The 24,807-nt window shown below is 41.1% G+C and overlaps 1 protein-coding gene across 1 annotated transcript; it reads right to left on the bottom strand.

Annotated features, from left to right (window-relative positions):
- Positions 1 to 12,173: 12,173 nt before the first annotated feature.
- LOC141147954 (uncharacterized) lies at positions 12,174 to 23,960 on the bottom strand. Its single transcript, XM_073635114.1, has 5 exons — positions 23,832 to 23,960; positions 21,010 to 21,307; positions 18,353 to 18,403; positions 17,348 to 17,998; positions 12,174 to 12,451 (listed from the first exon to the last, which is right to left on the bottom strand). Exons 2-5 carry the CDS (start codon positions 21,284 to 21,286, stop codon positions 12,174 to 12,176), a joined length of 1,257 nt encoding a protein of 418 aa, XP_073491215.1. The 5' UTR covers positions 21,287 to 21,307; positions 23,832 to 23,960.
- Between the last annotated feature and the right edge of the window lie 847 nt (positions 23,961 to 24,807).

The following is a 24,807-nucleotide window of genomic DNA, read 5'->3' on the forward strand; positions in this document are numbered from 1 at the left end:
AAAAAACACACAAACAATGTTCAAATGAGAACATATAAAAAACAATGTGAAGAAATACAATAAAATAACAACCACAAAAGGGAAAATAGAATCCCCAAAAAAATGTGCAAGTAAAGTCCCAGTGGCAAATAGTAGGGGTGCAACGGATCGTCACCGATCCGTGATCCGTACGGGTCAACCTCCACGGATCGGCACACCCGCGATCCGCAGAGCGCTCTGCGGCCTCGGCCATAGGAAAGGCCGCGGCTTCGGCCTAGCTCCGGAGCAGCGGCCATCTTGGTACACCCGGAGGCGGCCGCTGTCTCGTCAGGAAGTGACGTTTCGTCGCCGCCATCTTGCTACACCCCACACTCCTGCACAGTACTGTAATGAGAGATTGAGAAGGGATAAAGCGAACAACTTGTTACACCCACCGAAGTTTTAGATTTATAAGCTATTTTTAACACAAAACGGAGCTTATATGCATAAATACAGTATTTGTAGATCGGACGGACTGTTTAGATGTTAAATTTTAAAAGCAGCAGCAAACCTGCTGACCTTACATGGTTGCTAATGTGACAGAATACCTCTGATTTTCACATTTAAGGTAAATGTGCACAGATGAGACTCCACTGATGGGCACTGATGAGACCGCACTGATGGGCACAGATGAGACCGCACTGATGGGCACAGATGAGACCGCACTGATGGGCACAGATGAGACCGCACTGATGGGCACAGATGAGACCGCACTGATGGGCACAGATGGGACCGCACTTATGGGCACAGATGAGACCGCACTTATGGGCACGGATGAGACCGCACTGCTGGGCTCTGATGAGACCGCACTGATGGGCACAGATAGGGTGCATGGATAAGCAGTGGACACCGTCCACTCCAAAAATGTTATTGCACAGATGAGACTGCACTGATGGGCACGGATGAGACCGCACTGATGGGCACGGATGAGACCGCACTGATGGGCACGGATGAGACCGCACTTATGGGCATGGATGAGACCGCACTTATGGGCACGGATGAGACCGCATTGCTGGGCTCTGATGAGACCGCACTGATGGGCACAGATAGGGTGCATGGATAAGCAGTGGACACCGTCCACTGCTTTACTGACACCGTCCATTGACAAATATCTGTAGGGGGTGGTGTCCCCATAGCAAGCTGCCTGCTGTGGGGACACTGAACAGGAGAGAGGGGCCAGGATCACGGAAGAGGGATCTCTGTCAGAGGCTTTATACCATGATCGGAGTTGCGGTGTGTCTGACTGACACACAGGACCTCCGTTTGCCGCACTGCGTGCCCCTGACTCTGTTATCCTGCTCACGTCATATGACGTCCGATCAGCATAACCAAACCACTTTGCCTCCATCATTTTGCTATATGGTGGGCGGCAAGTGGTTAAACTTCTCCACAGCTTTATCCCTGACCTGTCTGATGTGTTCCTTGGCCTTCATGATGCTGTTTGTTCACTAAGGTTCTCTAACAAACCTGAGGGCTTTACAGAACAGCTGTATTTATACTGAGATTAAATTACACACAGGTGGACTGTATTTATTTACTATTTAAGTGCCTTCTGAAGGCAATTGGTTCCACTAGATTTTAGTTATCAGAGTAAAGGGGGCTGAATACAAATGAACCCCATACTTTTCACATATTTATTTGTAATATATTTGAAAAACCATTTATCATTTTCCTTCCACTTCACAATTATGTGCCACTTTGTGTTGGTCTATCACATAAAATCCCAATAAAATACATTTACGTTTTTGGTTGTAACATGACAAAATGTGGAAAATTTTAAAGGGTATGAATACTTTTTCAAGGCACTGTAAATACATATACAAGGCTGCCATAAGATCCATACAGTTTAGCTATTCTTGTCTATATCTGATGTGCAAAGGTGTTGACAGCGGATTGTAACATTCATCCTTTTTTATTGCTCTCTTTTTTTAGGTGTCCACTTTGTGATGGAGCACAGGAAAGCTCTGATAGACAGATTGGCTTTGATAGAACCTATATTAGATCAGCTTCATTCAAAGAAAATTCTAACCGATGAAGAATACGATACTGTATGCAATGTAAACACCACGCAGAATAAGGTGCGGAAGCTTTTCAAGTTTGTCAGGTCTTGGGGGAAAGAAGAAATGGATGTGCTGTTAGACGCTCTCAAGGAGCATGCTGGTCCTCTAATCACAGACCTGGAACCACCAAGATTCAGAGGACTGAATTTCATTCTTCCACTGCATGGATGTATTATTGTCCAGAGATTCAGGATTTGAAGAAAATTCTCTCCAAAACAAATGCAGAACCTTTAGCAGCCAGTCTAAGTCCAACAGTTTCTTGTCTGCCATCCGTAAAGTGAATGGCGATTGGCTGCTACTGCTCACTGTACAAAGTCCATCATGTTTTTGTAAAGCAGATTAATAATGAGGGAACTTTATACATTATTGCATATTCCTAGTGACATCACAAAAGATATAAATTGTAATAATATCAGTTTAACAGAAACATATCTGCAGAATTAATTTTTAGTTCAATAAACATTTTTTTTTGCCTCTACATCCAATGTTTTTTGTCATTTTTCCATGCTGATAACTAAAAATAGTTGATTTTTAAAGCTCAATTCTGGGCAATATTTTTATTATGGGATCCCACGCATTGTAAAAAAAAAAAAAAAAAAAAAAAAAACAGCTTAAGCTAACCACTTGAAGACTGTTTCACCCCGTTCCTGCTCAGGCCATTTTTCAGTTTTCAGAGCTGTCACACTTTCAGGCTTCATGTACACCAGAAAGCTAAAAGCTGCTTTAGAAACGCTGGACAAAAAAACTTTAATGTTTTAGCATTTTATGCCGGCATTTAGACTAATGTGTAAGGTTTTAGTAGCTTCAGTGTTAGGCTTAATATACACTAACGCATTTTTGATGCATTTTGCAGAAATTCAGATACATTTTTTAACCTTTGTTCCTATGGAACACGTTCACAACAATGCATTTTTGTGCCTCTGCATTTTTGGAAAGGGTCAGGGACTTTTTTTACCGCAAAATGCAGCTTTTTGCATGTAATAGACTTCAATGGACATGCAAGAAAAACTCAAGTACCATGTTTTTGACGCGTTTTGCGATTTTGAATGTAGATATTTGCCAGCACACCAAGGATCAGCACAGGGTGGCGTCCAAACGGTTTAATTTATTGCATGATCACAACACCTTTTGTGTTGTGATCATGCAATAAATTAAACTGTTTGGACGCCACCGTGTGCTGATCCTTGGTGTGCTGGCAAATATCTACATTGTGACTTGAACCAGTATCCAGCTGGTTGTTGCTGCAGCACCCGACCTTTAAGAGCTTATACCAGGAACGTGTGCGATGGGAATATGAAACATTGCTTGCGATTTTGAATATCGCATATTCTCAAACACCTGCCCTTTAAGGCTCCATGCACACTAAAGCTCATAAACGTCTGTTTTTGGGAGTTTGGGTGTTTTTTTTAATAGCCCATAAACTCCCCTCTATGTTATCCCATGTGTCCATTCACACATGGACGTTTTTGGATGTTTATCAGCAGTGGAGTTTATGGGCTGTTTTCTGAACGCCATAAAATCGCGTTCAGAAGTTGTTTTTCTGACCACAAAAAACCGTTGAAAGACTCACTGCAAAGCTACTGGCGTTTTTATAATGTTATTTTAATGTCCAGTGTCCATGGAGCCTTAAAAGAAAGTTCCCAGGATGCCTTGAGAACCCAGGAAATCCCAGTTTGGACTGCAGCAGACATGGTGAGGACTGAGCATCTGATCAGCCTGGTGAGGCCAAGAACATCTCTCTACACTCCTGCTGATCCACCACACAAGGATCGTAGAAAACAGGACCAGGGGTGCCTTTAAATTGCCAAGGAGCTGTATCCACAATGGGATAGTTTCTCCAAGAAGGAAGCAGACAACAACATGTAAGTAAACTTTACAGTGGATAGAAAAAGTTTACACACACCTATTAAAATGTCAATTAAGGACGATTGTGACCTGTCCCAGCCTTAGTATAACAATGACATGCCTCCATCCCTTATTTATGTAGAAGAAAAGATAGGTGTTGGAATTGGGACTTTAGATGAAGCATGTCAAAGAGTAAATATCTGATTGTTTAATGTAAAAATAGATTGAAATTAATTTAATGCAATGTCACAGTCCCAAATCGGTGGTCCATGGTATTGAGAATACAAGTTAATTACAGCTCCTAGATGGGATTTAATGGTGGCCTGGATGGTTAAACCCCATCTAGGAGATGTGAGTAACTTGTGGGCTGTTTTTATATACGTGTATCTGACTCCTGATGATTGGTTACAAGCCATGAAACGCGTTGAGTTTTCAACTAAAGGGTGCCCAAATTATGTATTTTCATTTATTGACTTCTGTATCAATCATATTCATTGTTTGATTTATTTTGCATTGACTGAAGCTTCATGTCCATTGATTAATTATATTAAATATTTTTATATGAATATTATGTAAATACTTTATGATTACACTATTCAGTATATATTATTAATGATGTATTTTTAATACCATGGACCACCGATTTGGGACTGTGACATTGCATTAAATTTAATTTAATCTATGTTTACATTAAACAATCAGATATTTACTCTTTGACATGCTTCATCTAAAGTCCCAATTCTAACCCCTATCTTTTCTTCTATTAAAATGTCAGTTTTCTGTGATGTTAAAAAATGAGAACTTTTTTCGCCTTAATGTGACCTATAAACTGTACAACTCAACAAAGAAACTAACTTAAATCTTTTATGGGGGGGGGGGGGGATCAAAATAATAAACTAAAATAATGTGGTTGCATTAAGTGTGTACACCCTTATAACTGGGGATGTAGCTGTGTTCACAATTAAGCAATCACATTTAAACTCGTGTTAAATAGGAGTCAGTACACACCTGCCATCATTTAAAGTGCCTCTGATTAACCCCAAAGAAACTTCAGCATTAATAAAAGGTGGAAATAGCTCAGAAATTATTTCTTTGTCTCTTTTTTTACATCACAGATACCTGACATTTTAACAGGGGTGTAGACTTTTTAGATCCACTCTAACTATGTATGTGCCCATGTTCCACTGTACGCTTTTTGCTCTCTTTTGTCACTAAACTCTTAATCCTAACTCGTCTTTTAACCCCAACTCACCTTATACTTTTAACCATGACCCTAACCCAACTTTTTACCCTAACCCAACTTTTTACCCTAACCCAACTCTTAACTCTAAACCAACTTTAACTCTAACCCTAACCTGACTTTTAACCCTAACCTGACTTTTAACCCTAACCCAACCCTTAACTCTAACCCAACTCTTAACCCTAACACGACTCTTAACCCTAACTTGACTTGTAACCCAAGTTAGGGTTAAGAGTAGGGGTAGGTAATGGTACAAATTCAAGAATTCCCCTTTTTTAATAGACATCCATGTGTAATCCAGAAACTTGTCTTCATGGAGTCAGAGGTCGTTGTAAACTACCCAGAATGGCCCTCTCTGCTCCCTATTGGCAATTACTGGATGCACTCAAAATCAGTGTTTTCTCCTTTGTTCCTCTTCCTCGGCTTCCTCTTCAAGCAAAACTGAACCAGTAGCTATGACTACTGCTGGAAAAAAAGGACATTGAAGCCATGATGATCTAAGCACCAAAACCCAACAAGACTAGGGAGGAAGCCGGAAGTACAAATGTCACCTGACATTCTGTGATATAAGCAGTGATGTGTTCCAATTGGTCCTTTGAAAAAATCCAAAACGCATTAAAAATGCGTGTCCAAAAATGCAGCAAGCACAGCAAAATGCACTATAGAAACAAAAAGCAACATGCATAGATGTGAATCGAGCCTTAAGGAGCTTAACAACCACGTCCTTGTGGCTCCCCACTGACATCTGAATGTAAAGAAAAAACATTGATGGCAATAAAAAAAATGTGAAAAAATAGCATTGGGGTCCCCCCCAATCCATACCAAACCCTTTGGGTCTGGTATGGATTTTAAGAGAAACCCCAAAATATAAAAAAAAAAAAATAGCGTGGGGTCCCCTCCAAATCCATACCAGGCTCTTGGGTATGGTATGGATTTTGAGGAGAAACCCCACGCCAAAATTATTTTAAAAAATGGTATAGGGTCCCCCCCCCCGAAATCCATACCAGACCCTTATCTATCTACCATTTGGGATAATGGTACTCAGGATTTTGATTATATGTTTGTTGTGTGATTTGTCAGTATGGATTGGGATATTTGCCTCCCCTTTGGGACCCATTTAATGCAACCTGGAATGTGTGTGTGACTGAACAGTTTGTATAAATAACTGAATGAGAAATGGAGACTGTATGTTGTATAATAAGTGTGTAATGCATATGAGAAATAGAAATGTATGAATTGTGATTATTACTTATGTAAGGGACAAGTAGATTGCATGAGTCTTGTCCCCATGGTTTAGTGAACTTTGATGGTCATTTAACCACTTCCCGCCCGGCCCATAGCAGATGACGGCTGGGCAGTGGTTCAGTTATCCTGACTGGGCATCATATGACGTCCAGCAGGATAACATGGGGACGCGCATCGCGTCGATCGGTGGAGCGGTGTGTCACTCTGACACACTGCTCCACCGATCTTGGTAAAGATCACGGCTGATCACAATGTCAATAGGAAGAGCCGTTAATCGGCTTTTCCTCACTCGCGTCTGACAGACGTGAGTAGAGGAGAGCCATTCGGCGGCTCTCCTGACAGGGGGGGATTAACATTCAGCGCAGCCCCCCCTCAGATGACCACACTGGACCACCAGGGATCGCCACTAGAACCACCAGGGAAGGGGGCAACATGTGGATGGCCAGGTATGTACCCCATGGCCATCCACATGTGCCCAATGTGCCCAATCTGTGCCAATCAGTGCCCACAAATGGGCACTGATTGGCACCATTAAATTGCAGTGATGCCCAGCAATGCCACCCTTAGGGGCATTAGTGCCACCAATCAGTGTCATCTGTGCCACCTGTCAGTGCCCATCAGTGCCACCTATGAGTGCCCATCAGTGCCACCTATGAGTGCCCATCAGTGCCGCATACCAGTGCCACCTCATCGGTGCCCATCAGTGCCGCCGTATCAGTGCCTGTCAGTGCAGCCATATCAGTGCCCGTCATTGAAGAAGAAAACTTACTTTAATTTACAAAAAATTTTAACAGAAACAAAGAAACTTTTTTGTTTTTTCAAAATTTTCGGTCTTTTTTTATTTGTTGCGCAGAAAATAAAAACCGCAGAGGTGATCAAATACCACCAAAAGAAAGCTCTATTTGTGGGAACAAAATGATAAACAAATAGTTTGAGTACAGTGTAGCATGACCGTGCAAATGTAATTCAAATTGCGACAGAGCTGAAAGCTGAAAATTGGCTTGGGCGGGAAAATGTTTAAGTGCCTGGTATTGAAGTGGTTAAAAAAATTTGTTTAAGGTTGCTTTGTGAAAATGGCTGCTGCATATTCAAGTGACCATGTGGCAAAGGGGGAAGGGTGGCCAGGCATTAGGGAGCTCTAATGTTTTGTGTTGAAAGAGCTACGCCTGGTCCTTTGTGTCTAGTGACCTTCCAGCTTTCAGGGTGAGTATAAATGCTTTATTTGGGAACAGGAATATATGTTTAGGTCGTGTTATTTTGTGTTTCATGTAACTTTTTTATTTTTCAATGTCTTGTTTGGTTGGCCAAGGGCCCTAGTTGAAGTATCCTAAAGTGTTTGTCTATGGTTTAAGTGTTCATTTGGTGTCTCAATTGTGTAGTTCATTTTTGTGGGGAGAAATTTTGGTTTTCTAGAGAAGAAATCTTGGTTTGTGCTGGTTTTGGCGGGATCAGCAATTGGATTTCCATGTGTTCAATTCACAATGTTGGCCCGATTGTCGTCGGCCATTTTGTCGTAGTACCATGTGGTTGTGCTCCGGCTTTCATCGCCCATTTTGTCATGGTTTGACATTCGTTTATTGCAACTTCCATTTCGTGTCTGCTGTGTTTTGTTTCTGGTGCAATTTCTCAGCCTTTGGGCCAGATTTCAACAATTAGTGCAAGTTAAGCAGTACAATCTGTTCTGTGCTAAAAAGGTGATTTTGGTTTGTAGAGGCGCAGTTTGGTCTTGTTAGCGCTTCTTCTAGTAGGCACCATTTTTGTTTTTCCTTTGTGTGTGTAAAGCCATGCGGTCTTGTGTTTTCTGTTGCTTTTAAGTGAATTCAATCTTTTCAGGTTAGCTGTGTTTGTACTTTTTATCAACTTTTCAGTAAAAGAATGGCGTTTTTTTGGATTGAATTTTGGTTTTGGTTGAGGTCTCTACTTTGCACTGAATTTCAGTGGGTAGTGAGACTAACTTTGATTTGATAATGAAGATATTTGCCAGCACACCATGAAACAATATAAATAGTGTCCAAACGGATGATTTATTGCATGATCAGAACACAAGGAGAGTGCAACGTTTCGGAGTCACGCAGGACCCCTTCGTCAGGCATGTGATCTATCGCAATCTTTCTAGGTGTAGCTCATAACCACTCATAGGCACAATTTATGTAGTTTCCTTTAGTAATTTTGCTCATCCATTGTTAATATATGTCAGTATATATTTGAGGCCTCCAAAGCACAGTTCTCATCAGCTCTCACCAGCTTTATATAGCCTATATAGCTCATTCACTTACTACTAGTTACTGTATAGCTTACTAGTAACTTACTTATATACTATGCAACGTTACATGCAATAACCATATAGGTTGCTATAAAGTGGACAGACCTCAAAAACAGCCATACCATCTGGTCCCAAAAAAAGGAATGCAGTGTAAAGTTCAGAGCCAACAGAAACATTAACCAGCAGATAGCAGGTGTACCTAGATGTACTTGAGATCAGCTGCTCTGGATTTTCCTCGATATCCACCACTCTTTAATCTGCTATAATCTGCTCTTCGAATTGTTAGAAATGTCCTAGTTCTGATTATGGTTCTTAACATGGTTAAAGTTATCTGGCTCTAAGTAAGTTCCAGCGTTACCATGAGCAATCACAATAAAAAAATAAAAATAAAAAAACTGCAACAGCCAAAATGGGCTCCTAATAGCTCCCTGTAGCTCAGATGGCTCCAAGAAGCTTGAATAACTCAAATCCGTTAAACTCCGACTGGCAGCTCTCAGATCTCAGTGGAGTCACCAGAGAAGGCAGGAAAAGACGGAATCAGGAATAGCCAAGTAGGTCCGAGTTTCCCCAGGCAGCTCCGGTGGCTAGACTGCTCTGGATGAATGGGTAGCCCCAAACGGCTTCAGCGGCCGACGCCCGTGCAGTTCCAAGTTTCCCCGAGTAGCTCCGGTGGCCGGGCAGCTCTGAGTGGACTAACAGCTCCAAGTAAACGAGCAGCTCCAGTGTCCGACAGCTCCCAGCAACTTCAATGGATCCGATTAATTCCCCAAGACTGACAGGTGAAATCTCCAATCAGCCAACCCGCACAGTGGATAGTGTCGGTCAGCCGGACCGTTCCCGGCAGACGGAGGGGACAGATACAGGCACGAACCAGGAGTTCCGGGTCAAAAAAAAAAAAACTGGCACAATCCGAACAGCACCAGGCAGCCTCAAAGAGTCCACAAGCAGCAGCAGGAGACACCAGCGTGGGCACCAGGTAGTTTCCCACTATTGAGCCATTCAGTTATTAAGCTCGGTTGACGGCTCAGCTGACATGTTTCACTAAGTAGCAATGATAGCCTTAGCAATTTAGCACCAGTCTTGTCGATCGTATCAGCGGTGTCAGCATAGAGGTCTTTCAACGGACTCAGTTTGTAGGACTGGAGACAGGCATGGGAGCTCAAGGAGGAGACTTGTTCACTCGCTTATGTCCACACCCATCTGCATCTGTCCCCAGGTTATCAATTAAGAGTCTTTGACACTTAAAGATAAGGAGACCTCCACTGGCAGTGTTTAGACTAAGAGACTCATATTTCACATGAGTTTACAGACCTAAAAGTTTGTTTCCAGGAGTTAGGAATAAAAGAGGACTTATTCACAAATGAAACATATTATAATATTACTCAAGTACAAGTAATCATATTAACTAAAGTTAGGTAGTAATGATATTAAAGTAATTGTATACATAATTAATTGAACAATGTCACATATATTGGTTTATGTATTTTAATAATTTTCTTTCATAAAATTTTCCTAATGTATTGTGTGGGTGGTATTCATAAACCATTAATACATATATATTAAGGGTTACAAAAATGAGATCCTATGGAAACTTTGAAAGCATTAGAAGTTGTATTTGTGAAATAATACATGGTTAAATTCCAATGATCTGAGTCTCAAGGAATTTACAATACCAGTTACTTGTGTGGGGAGATTTTCTCAAAACCATATATTTTAAGAGTAGACACAATGTCCGGAAGAAATTGACACCAAGGTGTCAGCTTTAGACAATTAATTGTTTCTCTCAAGTCTAAGTCAAGGGTCATTCATAAATTGACTTGAACATAAAAAAATAACAATTAAAATCAATTTTAATATAACACTGCCCCTGGTGGTGAAAATATTAAAATTCCAAGATGGCTGCACAGACGAGGTTGTCATGGTTAAATAGAAACGACCTGTCATTTTACATCATCCATTACGTAGTAGTGACACACACTCCCACTTTTTGGATGGGATAAAAGTGGTTACACATAACATAGAGGGATTCTAAAATCTAAAGAAAAGCTGGAAAGAGGCTGAAATCTTCTTGGAAGGCGAGAGGGTGTTGAGATCTTGATAACACAGAGATGTAGGCATGTCAAAAGAAGTCCGTAGGGACACCTAACTGATACTTCTCAAAACTAAAGTTTCTTAGACCACCAGTAAAGTATCAATTTTCTATTTTAGCTTTTGATAATTGAATTGTTTTGGCATATACAAAACCAAGCCATTTAATTTGGAACTGTGTTATTTCTACCTGCAGCATGATATAATTATATTCCAAATATTAAGAGACATACACATGTTTGTCTGCTTCTACAATACTAAGACCAAAGTCTGTACAATGGTTTTGTTGTGATATGTGTTTAAAAATAGATTCATTCTAAATTTAAAAATAAGTCTTGATTAAATTATCAAGCTATTTGCAAAGTATAACACTTTGTCCGTGCATTTTTAAAGTGTGAGCTAGAAGGTCTGTTTGTTTTGAGAAGGAATCACCAGAGCTAAAATCAACACCAGTTGTTTACATAAGTTCGTGGAGCCATGGAAAGCTATTCACTAAGGGCCCTTTCACACTGGGGCGGTTTGCAGGCGATATTGCGCTACAAATAGCGCTTGCAAACCGACCCGAAACAGCCGCTGCTGTGTCTCCAGTGTTCCCGAGGGCTTTCACACTGGAGCGTTGCGCTGGCAGGACGGGAAAAAAAGTCCTGCTAGCAGCCTCTTCGGAGCGGTGTATACACCACTCCTTCACCGCTCCTGCCCATTGAAATCAATGGGACGGCGTGGCTATACCGCCGGCAAAGCGCCTCTGCACAGGCGCTTTGCGGTGGTTTTTAAGCCTTTCTCGGCCGCTAGCGGGGGGTAGCGGCTGAATACCGACGGTAAAGCGCCGCCAACAATAGCGGCGCTTCACCGCCGACCCCGCCCCAGTGTGAAAGGGCCCTAAGAGTTACCAAGTTATCATTCAAGTATTGAAATATGGTATTGTGTAATAAGAGTGTGGTAAAAATGTCATTATTATTTGTATTCTCATATATCACTACTGAGCCCCTGGTTCGGTCGATCCAGCTCAGATTGTTTTTCATAAGCTATCGCAAGTGTGAACAAGCCCATTTATATATACAGTATTCCATAATAGCCACAAAGGCCATACTGTAAATCCACTTTGTGTGCACTAAATGCCTTTGCAGAAACAGATATTACCTTGTATAAGTAGCAGTGAGATCATCACTGTGCTGTACATAACCTGTATAGAGAGCAGTGCTGTGGGAGGGGCCCAACAGGCCCCAACCACTACAGGAGGGGGGCGGAGACAAGACCAGTCACCCTGCACAAGAAGAGAACAGCAGTGAGCGGTCTTTATTACAGGAAGCCTCACACTGGATTACTGCACAGATCTGAAAGAATTACACAAAACACACCAAGATTCAAGAATAATACACATAATGAATGTATTTACACAATAATAAGATTTAAACTATTTTTTTTTCTTATTTTGTCTATTGAGATCCTTGATAAGAACTGGGTTATGTTTTTTAAGAAGACGGTGAAATGTGTCCTTTTCTGGGGCACCCCAGCCTCTTATATATTGATAAAGTGTCCTCATCTTGTCTTGGTTGGTCTTCTCCTTCCGCACATTATCATATTGTTCCGGTGTCAGATTTTTTTTAACCATGAGATCATGGAGAACTGGGTCTACACTGGTCACCTTTTCTATTAATTTCACCTGGTGTTGATCTACAAAATGCTTTCCACCTGAAAGAAGAAGACACATATATACCTTTACTATAAGCACTTGTATTCCAAACTTTTCCCAAGTCAGCTGGATCTATTCTGGGAATTTTTTTTAGCAGTAGCGGTTAATGTATTACACATGGGGGGCCTTAATAAATCCCCTGACATCATCAAAGGACTGCATATAATGTTCAGAGAAATGTATTGCTTCTCAAAACAGACACAACGTATTAGAGAAGATGGTCAGTGACTACAGACATTCTATACAAGTGATTGGAGGAGACTAGGAACATGTTACAAGAGACTGCTAGAGCTCACTCCCATTACAGTTCCATTACAATTCAGAGCCCTATTACTCCAATGAAATATTACTGGCATCACATTTGATATTCCTCTGAGCAAGATCCATTATAAAATATCACAGAAAAAAAGAATGGACAACACAGAAAAAGTAAGGAAGTGTGAAATGTAAAAACACCCAACTTATTTATCTAGAAGACACCAGTTTAAATACTATTTTTCTTCTTTGTCTCTGTGTAAGCACCTAGGCAAAGACAAACCTTAATACAGAAAAAAGCACAAAACTCCTGCGCTTAAGAGATAGCTGTGCAGGAGATAGGAAATAATGGAATAAAACAATCTTCACTAATCAAACCACCACGTCAGCTGTGCTGTCACTCATAACAGGTCAGGGGGAACCCAGAAGAGACTCTAAAAAGGAAAAAAGACAGAGGGATAAAAAATGCATACCGTATATACTCGAGTATAAGTCGAATTTTTCAGCACATTTTTTTGTGCTGAAAGTGCCCCCCTCGACTTATACTCGAGTCAAGCACTTTTCTGCAGCAAAAAATTTCATTTTCCGAACCAACTTTGAGGCCTCGTATCTCAGGGCCACTTAGTGGTAGGAATCCCACATTTGGTGTGCAAACCCAATGGAACCATGGTATCAAAACATATCCAAAGCTGAAGTTCCTAGCACCAAGTGGCCCTGAGATATGGGGCCCCAAAATCAGTTCGGAAAATGTCATTCTCTGCTGCAGAAAAGTGCTTGACATTTTCTGAACCGACTTTGGGGCCCCATATCTCAGGGCCACTTTAAGGTAGGAACCCCAAATTTGGTGTGCAAACCCAGTGGAACTGGTAGCACAACATATCTAAAGCTGAAGTTCCTAGCACCAAGTGGCCCTGAGATACGGGGCCCCAAAGCCGGTTCAGAAAATGTCATTCTCTGCTGCAGAAAAGTGCTTGACATTTTCTGAACTGATTTTTGGGGCCCTGTATCTCGGGGCCACTTGGTGCTAGAAACCCCAGCTTTGGAAATGTTATGGTTCTACTGGGTTTGCACACCAAATTTGGGGTTCTTAGCACTAAGTGGGCCCGAGACATGGGGCCCCAAATTCGGTCAACTGTGTCCATCTGCAGCAATGTCATTTCGGGACCCTTTGGGTTCACAGACCCCAAATTTTGGCTGCAGCTAGGGGGCATCTAGGAACCCTTAACTACCGAGTTTGAAGTTCAGGGGACCTATGGCTGCAAATGGGCACAGTGAGGCATGCAAATGGGCACAGTGATGCTGCAAATGGGCATTGTTGACCCTCTTTTCCACTTACAGTAGCTGTGCATTTCTCACCCTCGTCTTATACTCGGGTCAATAAGTTTTTCCCATTTTTTTGTGGTAAATTAGGGCCTCGACTTATACTCGGAACGACTTATACTCAAGTATATACGGTACTCAAAAAGTATTGAGTCAAGCATATAGTGTAAAGTCCATCAACTGCATCATCCAACAATGTATGGGATGTATAGTCCAAAAGCAACAGACTCGTTTTGAGGATAAGCTCTGAAGAAGAGGGCCACCTTTGAAGCGCGTCAGTTGCTTTTGGACTATACATCCCAACCATTGTAACTGGCCAGCTGATCTTGCTAGATGATGCAATTGGTGGATTTTTTACTATATGCTTGACTCTATACTCTTTGTGAGTATGCATTTTTTTATCCTTTATACATTAAAGTATTCCAAAGGTAATGTGCAAGGCTGGTGCACCCTCTGTCTTTTTTCGTTTTAAGGACAAACCTTAATTTGGGCTGCTGGGGCCCATGGGCCATATAGTAAGTACCAAATGGCCATGTGCACTAGGACCTTACAGGGACATTTATTAGGGCATCCTTATGAAATGGTTCTACCACCTTAGTTTGTAAATGGGTACAGTAGGCTACTTTCTATGCAGGAAAATACTGTATATATAATATTTTAAAGCCCTAAGCCAGCAAAAATTGTTTTTCTAGGACAGGGTAGGGAGGGGACAGAACTATGTTTTCTGCATTTCCATTAGGAAAATTTCACCTCACCTCCTTTCAGGGCAGGCTGGTAATCTCTCCATTGGTAAAACAAGAAAGCAACAGAGTACTTTTCTCTACAATGAGACAGGGATAGATCCTCTGCCAGGTTATTATTACTTCCTGTGTCCTACTGTCCCTAGGACAAATGCTTCACTCATTTCTTATTCTGCTGTCAAAGGTCATCCCGGGGGCAAGATGAGTGTTGAAATCTATCCAACAGCAATAAAAACATGAAGTATATATATATATATATATATATATATATATATATATATATACACACACACACACACATATATTATACATATATATATATATATTAATATATATATATATATATATATATATATATATATATATATATATATATATATATATATATATATATATATATATATATATATATATATAGTATATACTTCCCAATTCAATGCAAAAAAAAAATAATAATTTTTGGCTGGAGTTGGGCTCTAGAGCCTCTATCCAGGCAGATCTTCATCCCCCACTCTACCCCATGTCACCAATTCAGCAATTTTCTTGTATAAATACCATATGAAGATCTTTTATACTTGCCTAACTTCAACCATGGACCTTGCTGTTTCCCCGAGTCAGAGATCTAGAACGGCAGCAGACTCACTGTCTCTTGCTGACATCTTAAGTTACAGTCTTCTATATTCTGAGAAGACCTCACCAATGGACAGCCAATAACATGGATGCCCAAAGAAGAATCTTCTTGAATGAAGAAGATAGAAGACTCAAAATCATGCCCATCATATGACCATGGATTATGGTATTTTGGAGATTTAGACTAAAGTTTTTTAAGACTATCCCAGTGAAGTTATGTTAGTAAGGTGAAAGAGAGCTGCCAGAGTTTAGCTTTAAAAAGCAAAATTAGACAATCAAACGCAAACATTTGCCAATAGATTTTGTAAAATAGTATATACAGTATACCCTTAGCATCCCTCATATCTGCTATGCTGAATAGTTAGAGGGTAAGAAGGGTAACCATACTTTTCTGAGCCTACACTTTTTTAGATTTGTCTATAGGCACTGCCCCACCTACTACCTGCTCCAGTGCCGATCCTGACCTCCCTGGGGCCCTAAGCAAAATTCCGCTAAGGAGCCCTCTACCTGACCCATGATGCCATGAGCATAGGTCCCCAGAGAGCCTCCCTACTTACATCAGGGTCCCCAGAGAGTCCCCCCCTACATCAGGGCCCCCAGAGAGACTCCTCTTACATTAGGGTCCCCAGAGAGCCTCCCCTTACATCAGGGTCCCCAGAGAACCTCCCCTTACATCGGGGTCCCCAGAAAGCCCCTCCTTACATCAGGGTCCCCAGAGAGCCCCTCCTTACATCAGGGTCCCCAGAGAGCCTCCCTACTTACATCAGGGTCCCCAGAGAGCCTCCCTACTTACATCAGGGTCCCCAGAGAGCCTCCCTTTACATCAGGATCCCCAGAGAGCCCCTTCTACATTAGGGTCCCCAGAGAGCCCCCCTTACATCAGAGTCCACACAGAGGTCCCCCTTACACCAGAGTCTGCACAGACCCCCCCTTACATCAGAGTCTGCATAGAGCCCCCCTTACATCAGAGTCTACACAGAGCCCCCCCTTTACATCAGAGTCTGCACAGAATTTCCACTTACACTGTAGGGGGGAGCTCTGTCGACTCTAATGTAAAGGGGAATCCTGATTTAAGGGGGGATCTGATGTAAGGGGTGTTCTGGGAACCTTGATTTAAGGGGGAGTGCTGTGAATCTGGTGTAAAGGGGGTCTCTGCTCACCAAAGCCTGCCCCCCCTCCCCTCACATATCAAAGTTCACAGAGCACCCCTTGAAATCATTTTATACACTGGGACAGGCAGGAGAGAGGGTGAGCTTACTCACCCCAGGATGGAGGCTGAGGCGCAGATTGTCTGCAGCTTTTATTTTCTGGGTTCAAACATGCCCGGGAACTGCAAGTGTGGGTGGGGCAGACCCAGGAGGAGGAGGAGCTGATGAGCCCTATCTCTTCTCACGTCCGTGCAGAGAGAGGAGGGGATGTCATTGTCAGCGCCGGTGTGCTCTGAGGCTGAGCTGTGTGAGAGAGACTCACAGCTCAGCCATGCAGCCATCTCTAGCAGGCATATTCCTACCGCTCCGCTGCAGCTCTGCAAACCCAGCATTTGAAAGTGGGTTTGCATAGTGTCACTGGCCCCTCATTACCCAGACATGAGTGCAGCCTTTTTACAAAGCATCAGAGCGGCCCGGGGGGAGATTGCCACCCTGCCCCCTGGCCCAGCCCGCCCCTGGTCTTGGGGGCATCCCCACAGCAGCGGGGCCCTACACAGCTTGCGTAGTAAGCGTATAGGGCGGATCGGCTCTGACCTGCTCTTTGAACTACTAGAAAATATCAATGCACTGAAGATACCACCTCTGTCCCTTCTGTAACCCCATAAAATAATATTTTCTCTTTCTCCCATTTTATGATAAAACTCTGCTACGAGTTACTGCACCATCTTATTATGCAAGCCGATTGGATACCTTTAGCGATACATGCCAAAAAAAACACAAGTAATTCAACCAAAGAGCTTACCCTTTTTAGCTTGTTGGGTTTGTTTTAGTTTTCCAGTTTGACTTTTTAACTGCTCATGTTCTTGTTTTTTGCCCATAGATCTATTTTGTGCTGGTGTTTTGCATAGCTCAGCTTTTGTTGCTTCAATTTTTGGCTGTTCATCTATGCCTTCACCAATACGAACATCATCTTTTGGGTCTCCTAGGTTCTGGTTTTGTTCTTGCAGATCACTGTTTCTAAATGTTTGGATTGCTTTTGTGTTTCCAAATTCTTGGCTTAGTCGATATTCCAGAAATGATTCTTGTTTTTCCAGCTTGATGTTAGATTTCAGAACTTTATAGTCTGTTCCTTCTTGGCCTTCCTCAAGTTTTGTCATGTAAGTTTTTCCTTCATTTTGGTCTGCTAAAGGAATGGGAATGCCAGAAGTATCTTGGCTAGTGTCCAGTTTTGTAATTTGGGAACCTACTTTTCTGGCTACATTATTTTGTTCTTCTTGGTTAGCCTTAGGTTTTAGCATTTTATTTCTGCCATCTTCTTGGTCTGAACAAGGTTTTGGGACCATGCTATTCACTTCTCGTTGGGTTTGTGGAGATGTTGGTACTCCGTCTTGAGCCTCTACACTTGAACTTTTCTTTTGTAAGGTGTTCTTGTTTAAATGAGCTTTGTCACCTTCTTCAAAGACCATATGAATGAAATTAAAGTAAAAAAAAAAAAAAAAAATCACAAAACAAACTTTGTCACCATAAAAAAACATTAATAATATCATGTTGTTTCAAAGTGATGTCTGATTTAAGATTAGAATATTTACTCATGATTATGTAAAACCCTACATTTGCTTCATTTTTGATTGCCTGGAATTATTTTTCCTTTCAATTCAACACTTTACTGGAAGTTTTTTGTTTTTAATGTGTTCTCACATCACAGTAAAGTGTTGAAATCCTGCTTGCCGTAAAAAAAAAATGGCATCTTATTTTAATGACAGACCCAATTTAGTTTTGCCAATGTCAACCTATACCCATTACATACCTTCCACCTGGACTTTAGCATTGCTCCTCTTCTCTTTGTATTTCTTTCTAGCTGTTAATAGAAATAGATCACTTGTTTAAACAGAAATTACAGCACTACTGCAGTTGTTCAAAGAGAAAAAAATGTTAAGGGTTCATTCACACAGATGGACACCTCTGCATCCAGGCCTTTGCACATTTCCCTTTGAACCTGTCAATTTTGTCTGTTCAGGTGAGTCTGTACAACATAAACCTATTCATTTTGTATGGGCTGCCCACATACAGTTTAGTACCTGTGTTAATTAGCCCAAAGAGAGGAAATGAGATTCATTATCTGCCCAATGTGTTCACGAAGTGTTCAGGTTCATTTACAAGCTTAGTCTCCGTGTCCTGCATATGATTCCTTTTACTGACCTGGATCACCCCTGACCTGATTTTGGATTCTGCTCTCTACCACTGCCTGCTAATTACTGACCTCAGCTTTATCCACTATCTTGATTCAGCTTATGATTTTGTACTGCAATTCCCACTTGTTGCTGACCCTGGTTTTCTTTGTGACTCCACTACTGTCTCCAAATTCTGTTCCAGGCAATCACCTAGTACCATGTCTGGACTCCTCTAGAACCAGCTAAAGTCATCTATGTGTATTCATGTCACTTGCCTTCTGGGATCATACAACTGAAATAAATCAGAAACGTGCATGACATACTACATTGTAAGACCATATATACTATATAACCCCATAGGACCAGTACAGAGATGAAAAAAACTCCAACAGCCCAGTATGTTCCCAAACTATAGAGGTTATGTCAGAAAATAAAAATGACATTTACTAACATAATAATCATAACATTTTCCAAACTTTCCAACTCTAGAGCAGCATACATATGGGATCTAATGTTTAATAAGTGACATGGAACAGGAATGCGGTCATACAACAATACACTTTAATTCTGGACATTCTGGCCTGAGAAATCTGTTCACCAAACTGATGGGGAGTCAAAGTGGCAGGCTTGATTGTGGGCTTTAAAATGTAGAAAACCCAACTCATTGTCCTGCGGATTGATTTGCTCAGCACCCTAGATATTGCTGTCCACAAAGACACCAATCTATGTTTGGAATGAGAAGCCACAATGTAGGCAGGTGTAGGTTGACCTCCCTACACATGTGGCGCTGTTGCATCCAACTTGCAGGGAGAGTTGAGGACAGGAGGAATACCCATTCCTTTTAGACCTCCGTATGTGCTATCAGACCTCCGTATGTGTTATCAGGTGGACTACTGTCCGATTGGATGGTGAGGGCAGGGTTTACAAAAAACCCTGGCTTAATGAAGTTGGCACGCATTCTGTCTGTGGCTAGGTCAGGCAGGAACACGTCTGTTAGGGAGAGTGTGCTTAGCGTAGGGAAAGGTTCCAGAGAAGGAGAGACAGCATAGGGATTTTCGTCAGAGCTCTTTGGGAAACTTCTCTGGTACTTATACTTACAGTCGCTCCTTGCGCCAGGTGCAGCCAACCTCTGTGCATTACTCTCTCTCCCTGCAAGTCCCTCATAAAGCTGTGGGTGTTGCTGCTTGTTTTGTACTGTTGTAAAGACTCTGTTACTGGTTCTGGAACTTCACATTTTCAACCACTGTGTGTGCCTTCCCTCTGGGTACCTACCGCTGGGGCCTTCCCCCACCCCAGAGCCTACAACCTTATCCAGTGGTTGAAGATCCTTAGCCCTATATGCTGGACAGATGAGCTTCACCACTCATGAAAAAATCATTCCAGTAATAACATTTCCCTGTGTTCTTTCCTGCAGGAGCTACAAAAATGATCCATAGATCTCACATGTTTTCCTCAGGTACAATTGAATAAGTCTACATGCATCGAAAGGATGGATCTGCAATGGTTAGTCAGATGAAAAAATAGGGGTTAACAAGAGCAGTGCCTCAATGATCTTTATTGCTATTTAGCAAATGGGTATGTCCTCTTGGAAACTCTACTGGATGACTTATGCCGCGTACACACGGTCGGACTTTTCGTCTACAAAAGTCCGACAGCCTGTCCGACAGACTTCCGGCGGACTTTCGGCGGACTTGCAGCAGACTTTCTAACGAACGGACTTGCCTACACACGACCACACAAAAGTCCGACGGATTCCTACGTGATGACGTACACCGGACTAAAATAAGGAAGTTCATAGCCAGTAGCCAATAGCTGCCCTAGCATGGGTTTTTGTCCGTCGGACTAGCACACAGACGAGCGGATTTCGGGGTCCGTCGTAGTTACGACGTAAAGATTTGAAGCATGTTTCAAATCTAAAGTCCGTCGGATTTGAGGCTGAAAAAGTCTGCTGAAAGTCCGGAGAAGCCCACACACGATCGGATTACCAGCCAGCTTTAGTCCGTCGGCGTCCGTTGGACTTTTGTAGACGAAAAGTCCGACCGTGTGTACGCGGCATTAGGCCTAGGTATGTTTAGAAACATCAGCCTGGATAAGAAAGGAACCTTGGAAGACCAATGCAGATTTACTATAGTCAGGTAAGATGAAATTTGCTTGGCTACTGATGGATGGAATAATGATGAAATAAGGACAATTAGAAACATGTAGGACTGTTGGAAGAATTTTTTTTATCTATGCATTGGTCCTGTGTATGGAACATTTCTAAGTTATGGAATATGAACTAATGTGTGCCCACCTTGTCTCATGTCTTTCTGGAACTCAATTCTTGTTTCATTAAGACTCATTTTATTTAGAACTTTTATGACATATGATGGTCCATTTCGTACTGTATAAGATTCAACAATCTTCTCAGCTATTTCTGCAGCTGATTTATTTTTCAGATCATTGTTTTGGATCTTCGTTTTTCCCCGAGGTGGCTTCATCTTGCAAAAAATTGTTTTAAATGTTTCCAAATCTTCTTCTTTCAGGCGCTTCAAATGTTTAACCAATATTTTGATAGTCTGCTTCATCATTCTTGTTGGTGAACCTGTACACTGTGCCCCAATACATGGAGTTGTGGATAAATGAAAACAGTAACATGTTATTGTAATCATAACCTTTAAATCATTCATCAATTTCATTACTAGATCTGAGAGCAATTATTTATTAAAGCTTAACTCCAGGCAATTATTTTTAATTAATCTCCCAGTAAGTGTTGAAAAAATAATTTCAGGCTGCAATACTCTCTGGTGCTGCCCTCCTGTAGTAATTACCTTCTTACTAGAAGTCCTCAGTCTACAAGGTTTAATTACACCATCAAGTGTCATTCAACCCAGAAGACCGAGGACAACCTGTGAAGTCAGGGTGTCATGGATTCCCTCAACTGCATACATACAATGATGCAGAAAGCAGAGTTGATGTCATGACATCATTATCATTCTCTGCATCACTTAGGACCACCGGAGAACATAAAAAAGGAAGACGACCGTGTGTTTCATGTGAACAGCCTGAAGAGCCTGGAAATGGAGTCCAAAATCAAAAAAAAGCAAAGAAGGCTTTAATATGTGCTTACCAAAAAAATGAATACATGGTAACACACCCCCAGTCTGGATGCTCGTTCAAAATTAAAAGCTTTCATTGTATGTTAGGTGAAGTCTGATGCTGAGTGGTGGCTGAGGAGGAGTAGCCACACGTGTTGATAATAAATAACCTAAAATCATCTCTTCCATTAGTTGGCAATTAACCATTTTGGCATCATGTTGGTAAAAATCAAGAATGAAACATTAAACTAAGAATTATTTTACCAATGGCTCCCCCTACCCAACACTGTAGGTTTTATTCTGGTGGTAGACCTACAACTTTGTTGACAATACTACAGTTGATAAGAATTGCCTACAAAATGCAATGGAGGGAGTTTAATAAAACTGAAGCACTGGGGCAGATGTGCTTGGCAACCAATCCCTTTCCATTTAAAGCTTGTTCAGCTTAGCTTTGAACATTAAATGTAGACGCTGATTGGTTGTCCTGTCTTTCTTCTCCAGTTTTGATAAATTCCCCTTATTGTATTTGGCCAGCATTAAAGCCGAAGTCCAAGAATACAGAAACTTTGTAAAAAGTGAAGGCACTCTATGAGTTAAGTCCAACCAGGTGCCTGCCACCTGAGCTTATGTCTATTATTTATATCTGATGGGTTTATGGCTCTGCTGGAGGATACACTCAGGACACTTGGGGCTTTAAAAGCGGAGAGATGCACTCAGAGCATCTATGCCCACCACTCCTCTCTGCTGGCCATTTACAGAAGCCTTTGTATTTTGTGAAAGAGTTCACATAATACAAAGGCTTCTGTGATTCAGCAGGTGGAAGAGAGGTGGGTATAGTAGCTGCACTGACTCTACTCTTGAAGGAGCAGGGACCAGGGCATCCAGTGTTGAGCTCCTAAAGTTATCTTGCTGGAGCACAATATAAACCTGTCAGATCTAAATTAAAGACATAAGTCCAGGAGGCAGCAGGCACCTCGTTGGACTTAACTCACAGTACTCCTGCCCTTTTTACAAAGTTGCTGAATTCCTGGAATTCAGCTTTAAAAAAAGCGAATCTTATACTCCGCATTCATGAGAAAGATCAAATATCAGTAATATACTCATAAAAACACTAACGTGTATTGTCACTTAGAATTTTTCATGGTTTTACTTTTACGCAATCTATTGTCTAAAACACGTCAACTAGAAACAATCTGCATCTGAAAACAAACAAAGTAAGGACACAGCAATGCAGTGGTGTGCTGTATTGCAAAAGGCAATTGCAAGATAGTCAGTAAAAAGAGAATGGTGCGCTTTAAGCAACTCAGAACCAACATAAAACAAAAACCTATAGGCCCTTAAAAGATATTAAAATAACATTACCAAGTCGCTTGGGGAAAAAAAGGGGAATCCTTGCAGCAAAAAAAAAAATAACCACGGACAGGACAGAAGCTGCAAGTTACCACAATCAACCACAAACTAAAATAAAAGATAAAAGAGCCCCAATAATAGGAACAAAAAAACAAAACAAAACAGCAAGCTAGGTAAATGCCCACAGGGCTAAAAAATAAGAAGTTAAGTACAGTTTCCTAACTGACTCTAATCCATCCCTATGCAGTTATTAGCTCTCCCAACAGCAGTTTCCTATACACTGACACTATGGCTACTCTGTGCCCCCCTTCTAAATTGAGAGGCCTGGCTTAACCAAGATCCCCCCATTTTAGCCCTTATAAACCAGCTGGCCATGAAGTGCATTATGATTACAAAAAAAAATAATAATTTGCAGGAGAATATGGACAAAAACTCTTGGACACAAATGTTTAACCTGCAGGATTGGTGGTAAACCCATGGTAGAGGTGAAACCGAACCTCATCCCCAGTGAGCAGTAAGAACAAAGACCTGTAGAAATGTTCTTCTCTTTAAATTCTGTTTAAAATGAAACATTATGTAAATCTTTACAAAGACATGAAAAACAAAACCCTTCAACTGCTTTCATTTAAGATACAAAAAGTACAAACTATAAATACAAGCATATATTTCAGAAGATTGTATATCTTGCCTTGTATGAGATGTGATGAGGCTCAGCTACAGTTGGCTTCTGTATTTTAGTTGTTTCACTTTCTGAAAAATAAAAGTAAGTTTCCTTCTGTCCTTTGATCTTTACATTTTAAATTTCCCTCTTTCACAGCAGTGTGTCAGTTAATTCCCTCCTCCTCTCGTTTCAGTGCCAATAAACTCTGATAAGAACAGCTATAAAAAGGAGAGTTGGCTGCCAAGATATATAATGCTTTCTAAAGTAGTTATTGCTTGAAGTTAAAGTTAATGTTTATCTGTTTAGTACATTTTTCTTTGCCTTCCTATTAAGTCAGGAAGAAAACTGGCATCGAATATACATTTAAAGTACTGCATACATTTACAGTGCTATATAGAAGTTAGATTAAAGAAAAAAATATATATATTATTTATAAATAAATATTAATATAAATAATATTATAATACAGGTAAAGTCTGCCTACACAGGACAAATTAACACAAACCCAATAAAAAATGTTGATGAGAATTTTAACCTTGCCTTACTACCCATTTGTTTAGATTGTAAGCTCTAATAAGCAAAGACCTCTGATTTCTCTTGTATTGAATAGTATTGTAACTGTACTGTCTGCCCTAATATTGTAAAGCACTTTGCAAACTGTTGGAGCTATATAAATCCTGTATAATAATAACAATATAAAATCATTTTCTTGCCATTGAACAAAAAAAGCAAAATACTTATTTTCTTTCCAATGTGTAAAGCTATCAAAAGGCCAATTTACAGTGCCTTGAAAAAATATTCATACCCCTTGACATTTTTCAAATGTTGTCATGTTACAACCAAAAACGTAAATGTAAAAAAGAGGAAAGAAATAAAACTAGGCTCACTTATCTCCTTCCAACCCAGCGCAATGAGTTTCCAAACAGATTAACAAATGTTGGCACTTTGATTCATCGCAATATAAGGGAAGTATATAAACTGGCTGCCACTTAAACTAAAAGGT

Source organism: Aquarana catesbeiana, linkage group LG06 (assembly GCF_042186555.1).
Source record: "Aquarana catesbeiana isolate 2022-GZ linkage group LG06, ASM4218655v1, whole genome shotgun sequence".
Classification (NCBI taxonomy): domain Eukaryota; kingdom Metazoa; phylum Chordata; class Amphibia; order Anura; family Ranidae; genus Aquarana; species Aquarana catesbeiana.